This window comes from Hypanus sabinus, chromosome 4 (assembly GCF_030144855.1).
Source record: "Hypanus sabinus isolate sHypSab1 chromosome 4, sHypSab1.hap1, whole genome shotgun sequence".
NCBI classification, from domain to species: Eukaryota; Metazoa; Chordata; class Chondrichthyes; order Myliobatiformes; family Dasyatidae; genus Hypanus; species Hypanus sabinus.
The window spans coordinates 96,116,355-96,129,402 of record NC_082709.1 but is presented as its reverse complement, the minus strand read 5'-3'; the positions used below and the strand labels follow the sequence as shown (position 1 = coordinate 96,129,402).

At 40.5% G+C, this 13,048-nt stretch overlaps 1 protein-coding gene across 7 annotated transcripts in view; it reads left to right on the top strand.

Moving 5' to 3' along the window:
* Nucleotides 1-13,048, top strand: part of lrch1 (leucine-rich repeats and calponin homology (CH) domain containing 1) — a 484,761-nt gene that overhangs the window by 379,489 nt on the left and 92,224 nt on the right. For all 7 annotated transcript variants that reach the window (XR_009511715.1, XR_009511716.1, XR_009511714.1 and 4 more), the window contains 2 exons: nucleotides 2,865-2,906; nucleotides 7,015-7,099. Coding sequence is in view for 2 of the 7 variants with exons in the window: in XM_059967693.1 (XP_059823676.1) it covers nucleotides 2,865-2,906; nucleotides 7,015-7,099 (127 nt within the window). In the remaining 5 variants the exon portion in view is untranslated. The remainder of the gene's footprint in view (nucleotides 1-2,864; nucleotides 2,907-7,014; nucleotides 7,100-13,048) is intronic.

Here is a 13,048-nt window from a genome sequence, read left to right as displayed (position 1 = left end):
CCACACTGACCTGGGCTCTAAAAAAAGGCACAAACGCCACCCAGTTGGAAGGAAGCGATAATCTCAGCTGTATAGCTGAAAGAAGGCAAGGATAAAATGGAATGTGGGTCATTTAGACCAATATCTGTTCTTAATGCAGATTATAGATTATTTACCTCCATCATGGCCAAACGATTAGAGGAGTTTCTACACATACTGATACGTAACTATCAGACAGGTTTTATATGACAACGCCTGACACAAGACAATATACGAAGGACACTTCACATTATGGATCATATACAAAAAAATTAAATCGAAGCAATAGTGATAAGTGTGGACACTGAAAAAGCATTTGATTTGGTTAATTGGAATTTTCTTTACAGAGTTTTACATAGATTTGGTTTCCAAGGCACAATTATTAAAACTATACAGACACTATATGACAACCCTACTGCTAGGATTAAAATCAATGGATATTTATCAGATAGTCTTACTCTAGAAAGGGGCATGAGACAGGGTTGTGCATGGTCACTGCTACTCTTAGCATTATATCTGGAACCATTAGCTCAATACATCAGACAAAATGAAGATATCAGGGGAATTACTATTAAAGGGACAGAGCATAAATTGGCTTGTTATGCGGATGACATCTTAATCTATCTAGGGCAACCAACATACTCTTTACCTAAATTGATGCAATCCTTTGAACTATAAGGTCAATTATCAGGATACAAGATCAACATAGATAAAACCTTCATATTACTCGAGCCCACCAAGAGAAATTGAAAGTAGATATCCCTGAGCATGGCACACAGAGTCTTTAAAATATTTGGGCATCATTATGCCAAAAGATTTGGGAAAATTATCAGAATGTAATTATCAGCCTTTATATAAAAAATTAAGGAAGATGTGGCGAGATGGAACCTGATTCCTTTTTTCAGTCTTAGTTCAAGGATTGAGTCTATTAAAAAGTCTATTACTGCCCAGACTCTTATATCTCTTTCAGACCCTACCAATAGAGATTAATCAAAATCAATTCAATGAATGGAACAATATGTTATCAAAGTATATTTGGCAGGGTAAAAGGCCAAGAGTTCATCTCGAAACTTTGCAGTTAACAAAGGAAAAGTGGGGGGATGTGGCCTACCTGCTCTTAGAGGTTATTATTTTGCAGCACAGTTGAGAGCTGTGATACATTGGTGCAACCCATCGTATGACACTCAATGGAAAAACATTGAGGAGCGGGTACTTCCCATCCCCATCCAAGCAATTTTGGCTGATAACAACCTGCAAAGGTACATAAATACTATTGATAACCCATGGGTGAAATTGACTCTTAAAATATGGAACACTACTATGAAAGAATATAATCTGGAGAGAGATATTGCAATTCTTAAATGGTGTGCATATGACTCGGATTTTACACTAAATAAATTGGATGCTAGATTTAAGGACTGGGCAGCAAAAGAAATAGCAGTTCTTTGCAACATAAAGGAACACTGTTCAGTTTTGAAATGCTTAAAGAGATACACTTATTAGAAAAACAAGATTTTTATCAATATTTACAGATGGAACAATATGTTAATAAGACGCTTAAAAATATAACCAAGGCAAGTACATGCTTGATAGAACTATTTCGAAAAGCATATAATTAAGATAATGGTAGTAGAATCATTTCAAGTATGTATAAGGGGTTGTCAAATCTTAAAACACATTCATCATCATACATTAAAACAAAATGGGAGAAGGAAGGAGAGATAATTATATCTGAGGAAGAATGAACGATGGAAGTGTACCGGTTCACAGAAATGGAGGGAGTTTGAATGCAAACACTTGATAAGATATTTTATTGCACCCTCTCAGAAATCCCATTATGATGGTAACCTCCCTGTTTGCTGGAGAAATTGTGGAAATCAAAATCATTATCATATTTTTTGGGACTGCCCTGTTATCAAAAACTATTGGAGGGGGATACACAATGCCCTACAAGACATCTTTAAATGTGAAATAAGACCATATATTTTGGATATATACCTCAAGAATGGTTGAAAAGAGATAAATATTTAAGGATTATGCTGTTGGTGGCTGGTAAAAAGGCTCTTACTAGGAAATGGTTATCACAGGAGAGCCCAACTTTAAATGCATGGATGGAAATTACAATGGACGTTTACAAAATGGAGAAGTTAACAGCATCTGTTAGTCGTAATCTGGAACAATTTTATTCATACTGGGAAAAATGGTTTAACTACGTAATGCCTCATAGGCCTGATTTTATTCTCACAAATCAATGAATATGTTGTAAAAAAAAGATCACTTCCTACTTGTACATAGTTTACCTCATAAATACTTTGTGGAGATTTGTGATATATATGATTATATGATATATATGTACAATGTCTGAAATACATCTTATGGAAATGTTTGTTTGATGATGAGCTTCAATAAAAAATATATTACAAAAATAAGAGAAGTTTGGATGAGGGAGCTATGGAGGGTCCAGGTAAAGGTAGAAGGGACTCAGCACAAGAAAGGCCAGCAGAGATTAGATGGATTGAAAGGCAATTGTGCTCTATAACTCTTTGACAATTTAGTGTCAGGCCTCCTTGAAGTGAATGAGCTCCCACAGATCAGCTGGGTAATATTTAGAGTCATTGAGCTCGAAGCAGACCTCTCTCAATTACTGCAGTGGAATACGATTTACAGTGAAATGTGATGGTGTTCCCTTGCAATTAATGCTCTAGCAATTCTCCACTCAGTTTTATCTGCGACTTGTTATGAGATCTAAGTTTGATCTTCCCTCTCCCAATATATGATCAGTTACCAAATTGAATGTTTAAAGTATTTTCTTTCTTTTATTTTCACATGTTCTGATATCTACATAGAATACTAATGAGAGTATGGAGAAGAATGAGACAGAAAATGAGGTGAGTGCCCTTGAGGAAATCTGACGAATTGAATGGAATTGACTTTAATACTTAAATCCTTCATATACATGTGGAGTAAAAATCTTTACATTATGTCTCCATCTAAATGTGCAATTTATAGTAATTTATGATAAATAATATGTACAACAGGATCAGCAGTATAACATAGAAATACAGTTGTGTCAGCATGAATTAAGCAGTCTGGTGGCCTGGTGGCAGAAGCTGTCGTGGAGCCTGTTGGTCCTGGCTTTAATGTTGCGGTACCGCTTCCCAGATGGTAGCAGCTGGAATAGATTGTGGTTGGGGTGACTCAGGTGCCCAATGATCCTGCACACCTGTCTTTGTAAATGTCCTGAATAGTGGTAAGTTCACATCTACAGATACATTGGGCTGTCCGCACCACTCTCTGCAGAGTCCTGCAACTGAGGGAAGTGCTGTTCCCGTACCAGGCAATGATGCAGCCTGTCAGGATGCTCTTAATTGCGCCCCTATAGAAATTTCTTAGGATTTGGGGGCCCATACCAGACTTCTCCAGCCATCTGAGGTGAAAGAGGTGCTTTTATGCTTTTTTCACCACACAGCTAGTAAGTATGCATGAGATCCTTCGTGATAATTATGCCAAGAAACTTAAAGCTGTTCACCCTCTCATCCCAGATCCATTGATGCCAATAGGGGTTAGCCCGTCTACATTCCTCCTGTATTCCACAACCAGCTCCTTTGTTTTTGTGATGCTGGGGGAGAGGTTGCTTTCTTGACACCACTGTGTCAGGCTGATGACCTCTTCTCTGTAGGCTGCCTCATTATTATTTGAGATAAGGCCAATCAGTGTAGTGTCATTAGCAAATTTTAAAGGTGTGGGCTTAGGACACAGCCCTGAGGGGCACTTGTGTTGAGGGGCAGGGGTAAGGGAGCCCACTCTTACCACCTGCCGGCAAACTGACAGGAAGTCCAGAATCCAGCTACACAAGGCAAGGTGAAGGCCAAGCCTCTGAGCATCTTGTCGAGCCTGGAGGGAATTATGGTGTTGAATGCTGAACTGTAATCCAAAAACAACATTCTCACATAAGCATTCTTCTCCAGATGTGTAAGGACGGTGTGTAGAGCAGTGGCTATTGTGTCATCTGTCGATCGGTTGTGTCTGTAGGTGAATTGTAGGGGGTCCAGTTTGGGTGGTAGCAGGCTGCAGATGCAGTCCTTAACCAGCCTCTCAAAGCATTTGCTTATTATTGAGGTGAGTGCAACAGGACACCAGTCATTCAGACACGTTACTTTGGTCTTTTAGGTACAGGGACAATGGTGGAATGTTTTGAAGCAGGAGCGCACTCTACACTGGGAAAGGGAGAGGTTAAAAATGTCTGATGTGCTGCACATTAATTCTTACAGTTTAATCAGAACAGAATTGATCCGTCTTCCTCATATGCCACCAATTCCCTTTTCCTTCCCACCCTTAGCACATACCCATCCACACTCCATAAAAAGTGCATAAATATTCTGATCCAGCATTGTACTGCACCTTGTTTTTATTTGGTTAAGGTAAATAATATTTGGTTTCAGTAGCAATTTTAAAAGCAGACTAGTCCTGCAGGAAGCAAATTCATATGCATGTTAGCTTACTGGTTTAAGCAGTGATGGGAGATTGTAGCTCTGCACACTGTGAAACATGCTTTAAGGTTCCTATCACCATCATTTTACGCTAATAGAGAACCACCCGTGTCCAAAGCTACTTGGTCAAACGTGTTTGAAAGTGGTATTGAGTGTATTAACTACACTTGTACTTTACATACTGTCTCGTAGATAAAGAGCCATGAAGCTTTTCAGTGCTGTGGAATGCAAATAGCTAGGTATGTGCAGTGACAGTAGAAGATGAATGGCAACATCCTGACATAAGTATGGAAGCTTTAGAGAAAATACAGAGGACATTTACCTGGATGTTGCCTGGACAAGAGGACATGCTTATAGAATATAGAACATAAAACAGTACAGCACAGTAACAGGCCCTTTGGCCCACAGTCTTGTGCCAACCAGCTAAAAAGTAAATCAAAAATGATGTTTTATGAAGATAGGTTGAGTAAGTTAGGGTTATTCTCTTTGGAGTGAAAGAGGATGAGATGAGGCTTGATAGAGGTGAGCTGTTTGATAAAAGGCATACATCAACTGGACAGCCAGAGACTTTTCCCCAAGGTGGAAATGGCTTATAATAACAGGGCATAACTGGCATTGTGACTGTGGACAATCTTTCATGAATTTCAGTTCTAAATGTTATTTGCTTACTTTCATTGTTTGCACATCTTTCTACTGATTTGATGGGATTATTTTTACCAGCAGAGCCTACCTTCCTAATGGACATCCAGCTTCCAACTACGTCCAACCTCCAGCCATGATTCAGTGATGGCCACAGCATCATATCTGACAATCTGTAATAGTGCAACAAGATCATCCTTCTTACACTCTGTGCATTGAGATATATAACACTTTGAGTGCTGTGTTTGCTACTCCTTTTTGATTCTGCATCCCTAATGCAGTGATATTTACCCTGCTGGCTGCAATTATGTCCTATCATCTGCCTGCCCTTCCTGACAGTCTTACTGCTCGCTATCTTTGCTTTTTTTACCATCTGTCCTATTCTGAATCCCTTCACACCGGTTTTCACCCCCCTGCCAAATTAGTTTAAGCCCCCCCCCCCCCCCAACAGCTCCAACAAGCATGTCCATGGGAATATTGGTTCCCCTTGGGTTCAGGTGCATCGCATCACATTTGAACAGACCATAGCTCCCCCAGAAGAGATTGCAGTGATCCAAGAACCTGAATTCCTGCCCCAGCTTCTCAGCCACACGTTAATCTGCCAAATCATCCTGTTTCTACCCTCACTAATGTATGGCACAACCAGCAATCCAGAATTTACTACTCAGGAAGTCCTATTTCGCAGCTTTCTACCGAGCTCTCTAAATTTTCTTTTCAGGATGTTTTTAGCTTCCAATAAGGAGACAGATCTCAAGATTGTATGTAGTATACATACTTTGATAGTAAATGTACTTTGAATCAAAGTTAAAAGTATAAGGGAGATGTCAGAGGTACGTTCTTTATCAGGGTGTTGGGTGTGTGAGACATCCTGCCAGTGGTGGCAGAAGAGGCAGATACAGAGGGGCATTTAAGAAACTCCTGGATGATAAACAAATGGAGGGCTATGTAGGAAGGAAGGGAGATATTGATCTTAGAGTAGGTTAAAAAACCTCTCAACATTGTGGGCTGCAGGACCTGTACTGTTCTGTAATGTTCTCTGTAACTCTGAAGAATGATTAACTGAACTTTTTTGTATAAGTTATTTAAAATTCTGAATATCTAATACATTTTACTTCCAGCTGATGTTATATTTGAAATGCAATTAATATGAACTTGTCACAATGGTTTTACCTGCAGCCAAAGAATATTACCCACTACTACCATAGATTAGTGTTGATAATTCCAATATTACTGAAAATATAAGAATCCTTTAGCTAGATATAAAATTAAGAGGGTATATCATTTTCACTTTGGAAGTAGAATATCTCACTATATTCTGGTGTGATTACTTCCCAACCTCTGACTATTGTTCCCAGTACCCATTAATAGCACATTGGAAAATAGAATCAACTCTTCACTACATCACTTAAGTTATCATTTTTAAATTCAGCTCCCCTAAGAATATCCTGCTTATAATTAAAGTAAATAATCAGCTCATTTCAGATTAGAAGTAATGTTCACAAGCTAGTTTTCTGAAGCTAGCTTTTCCTTTTTATTGTAATAAGTAATATAATTTATTTTTAACATGTCTGCAAATTTTTAATTAACAATTTAACTTTAGAATTCAAAATTACACCACAAATGAAGTTCAACAGTGCTGTATCCCAGAAAAAAGGCAAGATTTCATTTTCAGCTAAAGCATCTGTGGAAAGGATAAATCCTCACAGTATTTACAAAGTGTACTCATTTGTTTTCTGATACCAAATATCAGTGAATTGTTGAACACATAATCATTTGGAAATGTTCTGATTTAACAACCTGAATTATATAGCAAATCATATGTACAGGGAACTGAGTTTTATTTTTAATGTCATTTGAAAACCTACAGGATGAGAAGAAGACTTCCATAGTCACACCTACATTGTCTCCTGATGCATCACCCACAGCCCCCTTTGGGCTGAAGCCAAGATCTGGTAAGTCATTCTTTGAATTTCAATTGCATTAAAAGACAGCCACCCTCCTCCAGAGCACTGTGCAATAGGCTTATAAGCGTTTCTTAAAGAATGGATCTATTTGACCGGTTTGCTGAAGGGAGCTCTTGGTTTATGGTGAGTGTTGTGAAAAGGTCAGTGTGGGAAAGGCTCAGACTAATTGGGGAAATTTTCCAGTAGTGGAAAGCTCACTTCCCTTTGCAATCCATGCATTGAAATGAAACCATCTGCAAAGTATAATCATGTGCTTGGCTTCTATTCTCGGTGGACTAGGGATGAAGGTCATCCACGGTTGAATGTCATACCACCCCTCATATCAGCAAGTCTTTGGTGGGTTTCAGGATCTGAGTTCTGTGAGTCCCGGAGGCACAAGGGCCGGTGATCCTCTAGCTGCACAGTTTATGTGACCGGAATTCAAGGCTTACATTCCGAGTCCTGGACTTTGGGATTCCTTCATCGGCAAAGCCTAGAGTTCAATCACGTTTGTTGTCATTGGCTTAGTACTGGGGTTGTTAATGAAGATTGAAGCCCAACAGTCAGTTTGTAGTCTGGGAGTCAAGGCTGGTTGGCTGAAAGCATAGGTCTGTCAGTCTGCAAGTCCACTGGGGAAGTTGAAGGCCCAATGTCTGCGAGTCTGCTGAAGGCCTGGGGTTGGAGGACTGTCTATGTGTGCGAAGGTGTGGGAGAAACAGGGCTTGTTTTGCTGTTGTTTTGTTGCTGTTTGTGAACTTGGTGGGCATGCTGTGCTGGTGCCAAAATAAGACAACAAGAGATAGGAGCAGAATTAGACTATTTGGCCCATCAAGTCTTCATGGCTGATCCATCTTTCCTCTCAGCTGCATTCTCCTGCCTTCTCCCCATAATCTTTCACACTTTGACCAATCAAAAATCTATCTACTTTCGCGCTAAATACACCAAATGGCTTGTCCTCCACATATGCCTGTGGCAACAATTTTCACAGGTTCACCACCATCTGGTTAAAGAAATTCCACCTCCTCTCTAGGCCTTTCAACATTCACTAGATTTCAATCAGATCCCCCTCATACTTTTAAATGCCAGCAAGGACCAGAGCTATCAAATGCTTCTCATACGATAACCCAGTCATTCCCGGAATCATCCTCATGAACCTCCTGTCCAATGTCAGCATATCTTTTGCTCCCACGATGGCTCATAATAATCATATAACAATTACAGCACGGAAACAGGCGATCTCAGCCTTTCTAGTCCATGCCGAACGCTTACTCTCACCTAGTACCACTGACCTGCACTCAGCCCATAACCCTCCATTCCGTTCCTGTCCATATACCTATCCAATTTTTTTTTAAATGACAAAATCGAACCTGTCTCTACCACTTCTACTGGAAGCTCATTCCACATAGCTACCACTCTCTGAGTAAAGAAGTTCCCCCTCATGTTACCCCTAAACTTTTGCCCCGTAACTCTCAATTCATGTCCTCTTGTTTGAATATTCCCTACCCTCAATGGAAAAAGCCTATCCACGGCAACTCTATCTATCCCCCTCATAATGTTGCATCTTGGTGGAATGAATCTCTGGCTGAACATACTCCTGTGCCTAACCAGTATATTATGGAGTGGATGGTAGACATTGTCCAAGATGGCATGTGATATTAATAAGCAGCAGCCTCTCCGTACTCTGGATTGGAGATTGCCAAATGTTATGTGGATTTTCTGGTCTGTTTTGTCATGTGCTTTTATGATATCATTCTGGAGGAACGTTGTCTAATTTTTTAACTGCATTGCATTTGTGGTTTCTAAATGACAATAAATTGAATCTGAATCTGAATCTGAACTTGGACAGCATCCTTTTTTCAGACACCACCGTCAGAGAGTCCAGTTACACCCCCACAACATCACTGGCCTTATGAATGAGTTTGTTGATTCTGTTGGTGACTGCTACCCTCAGTCAGCTGCCTCAGCACACAACAGCAAACATGATAGCACAGAGTCTGGTGCTGTGGTAATGAAGGGAAGTGGGGAGAAGAGGACTGCAGTAGTGATGGGGGATTCCATAGTCAGAGAGTGAACACGAGATTCTGTGGACATAGAAGTATAGAAAATAGGTGCGGGAGTAGGCCATTCAGCCCTTCGAGCCTGCACCACCATTCAGTATGATCATGGCTGATCATCCAACTCAGAACCCTGTACCTGCTTTCTCTCCATACCCCCGATCCCTTTAGCCACAAGGGCCATATCTAACTCCCTCTTAAATATAGCCAATGAACTGGCCTCAACTGTTTCCTGTGGCAGAGAATTCCACAGATTCACCACTCTTTGTGTGAAGAAGTTTTTCCTCATCGCGGTCCTAAAAGGCTTCCCCTTTATCCTTAAACTGTGACCCCTCATTCTGGACTTCCCCAATATCGAAAACAATCGTCCTGCATCTAGCCTGCCCAATCCCTTTAGAATTTTATACGTTTCAATAAGATTTCCCCTCAATCTTCTAAATTCCAGTGAGTATAAGCCTAGTCAATCCAGTCTTTCTTCATATGAAAGTCCTGCCATCCCAGGAATCAATCTGGTGAACCTACTTTGTACTCCCTCTATGGCAAGAATGTCTTTCCTCAGATTAGGGGACCAAAACTGCACACAATACTCCAGGTGTGGTCTCACCAAGGCCTTGTACAACTGCAGTAGAACCTCCCTGCTCCTGTCCTCAAATCTTCTTGCTATGAATGCCAACATACCATTTGCCTTTTTCACCGCCTGCTGTACCTACATGCTCACTTTCAATGACTGGTGTACAATGACACCCAGGTATCATTGCATCTCCCCTTTTCCTAATCGGCCACCACTCAGATAATAATCTGTTTTCCTGTTCTTGCAACCAAAGTGGATAACCTCAGATTTATCTACATTAAATTGCATCTGCCACAAATTTGCCCACTCACCTAACCTATCCAAGTCACCCTGCATTCTCTTAGCACCCTCCTCACAGCTAACAGCGCCACCCAGCTTCGTGTCATCTGCAAACTTGGAGATGCTGTATTTAATTCCCTCGTCTAAATCATTAATATATATTGTAAACAACTGGGGTCCCAGCACTGAGCCTTGCGGTACCCCACTAGTCACTGCCTGCCATTCTGAAAAGGTCCTGTTTATTCCCACTCTTTGCTTCCTGTTTGCCAACCAATTCTCTATCCACATCAATACCATACCCCCAATACCATGTGCTTTAAGTTTGCACACTAATCTCCTGTGTGGGACCTTGTCAAAAGCCTTTTGAAAATCCAAATATACCACATCTACTGGTTCTCCCCTATCCACTTTACTAGTTACATCTTCAAAAAATTCGTCAGACATGATTTTCCTTTCACAAATCCTTGCTGACTTTGCCAATGATTTCACCTCTTTCCAAATGTGCTGCTATCACATCTTTGATAACCAGCTCTAGCATTTTCCCCACCACCGATGTCAGGCTAGCCAGTCTATAATTCCCCAGTCTCTCTCTCCCTCCTTTTTTAAAAAGTGGGGTTACATTAGCCACCCTCCAATCCTCAGGAACTAATCCAGAATCTAAGAAGTTTTGAAAAATTATCACTAATGCATCCACTATTTCTTGGGCTACTTCCTTAAGTAGCAGGCCATCTGGCCCTGGGGATTTATCTGCCTTTAATCCCTTCAATTTACCTAATACCACTTCCCATGACTGAGAAAACATTTGGAGTCATGTATAGGCCAGGCAACAATGCCAGATCACCTTAATCACTAAGATTGGCTAGGTGTCATGTAACACCATGGTCCTGAAAAAAGTTGTCTCATTTTTACTATGTACTGTACCAGCAGTTATGGTCGAAATGACAATAAAAAATGACTTGACTTGACTTGACTTGACTTGACTTGTGCTTTTTATGCTGGATGGAAAGCTTGAGGACCTCTTAATTGTATGTTAACCTCCAAGGCCTTTTTTACTCTTAATAACTGCACAGTATTTTTTTTTATCCTTGTTACCCCAAAACCATAGTGTAGGAACTCCTCTACCTTTGGGATCCATTAATGAGTAAGATTGGTATTTCAGTATCAGTAATGTCTTGAAGAAGTAATCTTCATAAGACCATAGGACATTGGAGAAGAATTAGCCCATTCAGACATTAAATCTGCTGCGCCATTTGATCATGGTTGATTTATTTTGCATAACTCCATTCTCCTGCCATTTCTCTGTAACCTTTGTTACCCTGATTAATCAAGAACCTATCGACCTCTGCCTTAAATATACTCAATGACTTGCCCTATATAGCTCTCTGGTACAATGAATTCCACAGATTCACCACCCTCTGGCTAAAGAATTTTTTCTTCATCTCTGTTGTAAATGGATGTCCCTCTACTCTGAGGCTGTGCCCTCTGGAGCTAGACTTCTTCACTATACCGCATCCATTCTATATAGGCATCTCACTGAGATCCCATTTCCCCCCCCCCCCCCCACCACCACTCATTCTTCTAAACTCCAATGACTACATGCCTAGCCATCAAATGCTCCTCATTCTTAGGATCATTGTTCTGAACTTCCTTGGAACCCTCTACAATGCTAGCGTATTTTTTTCTTAGGTAAGGGGCCCAAACCTGCTCACAATACTCCAAGTATTGTCTGACCAATTCCTATAAAGCCTCAGCATCACATCCTTGCTCTTAGATTCCTTTCGAAATAACTGCTAACATTTCATTTGCTTTCATTTCCACTGACTTAACCTGCAAGTTAACCTTCAGGGAATCCTGCAAAAGTAACCCCAGGTTCCCTTTGCACTGTTGATATTTGAATTTTCTCTCCATTTAGAAAGTAGTCCATACCTTTATTCCTTCGGCCAAAGTGCATGACCATACACTTCCCAACACTACTATCCCATCTGCCGTTCTTTTGTCATTCTCCTAATATAAGTCCTTCTGCAGACACTCTGCTTCCCCAACACAACTATCCCCTCCACCTATCATCGCAAACTTGGCCACAAGCCATCAATTCGTTCATCCAAATCATTGCTATTAGCAGCAGTTCCAACACCAACCCCTGCGAAACACCACCACTCACCAGTAGCCAACCAGAAAAGGCCCTCTTTATTTCCACTTTTTGCCTCCTACCAGTCACCCAATCTTTTATCAATGCTCGAATCTTTCCTAAAATACAATGGGCTCTTAATTTGTTAAACAGCCTTATGTGCAGCACCTTGTCAAAGGCCTTCTGAAAATCTAAATAAACAACATCTACTATATCTCCTTGACTGTTCTGCCTATTATTTCCTCAAAATTTCCAATAGATTTTCCCTTAAAGAAACCATGCTGACTTTGGCCTAATTTGTCATGTGCCTTCCTGAAACCCCGTCCTTAGTAAATAAGAGACTCCAACATCCTTTGAAGCTCTGAGGTCAGGCTAACTGGCCTACAATTACATTTCTTCAGCTCCCTCCCTTCTTAAAGAGTGGAGTGATATTTACAATTTTCCATTCCTCCGGAACTATTCCAGATTCTAGTGATTCTTGAAAGATCATTACTAATACCACCACAATCTCTTCAGCTACCTCTTTCAGAAATCAAGTGTGCAGTCCATCTGACTTAACTACCTTTTGAGCTTTTCAGCTTCCCAAGCACCTTCTCCTTAGTAATAGAAATGACACTCACTTCTGCTCCCTGACACTCTCACATTTCTGGTATTCCGCAGTGAAGACAAAATACTTAATAAGTTTGTCTACCAGTTCTTTGTCCCCTATTACTACCTCTCCAACATCAATTTCCATTAGACAACATCCCCTTCCTTGCCTTTATCAACTTTGCCGATAACCTCTTCAAAAATCTAATTGGTTAGGCATGACTTACCATGCATAAAGCCACACTGACCACCCTAATCCTATCTATTCAAATACTTGATATGGTGAGTAGTCACACCAGAGTTGTAGAAGTCAGGAACCAGTGTGACTGTCAAAAGAG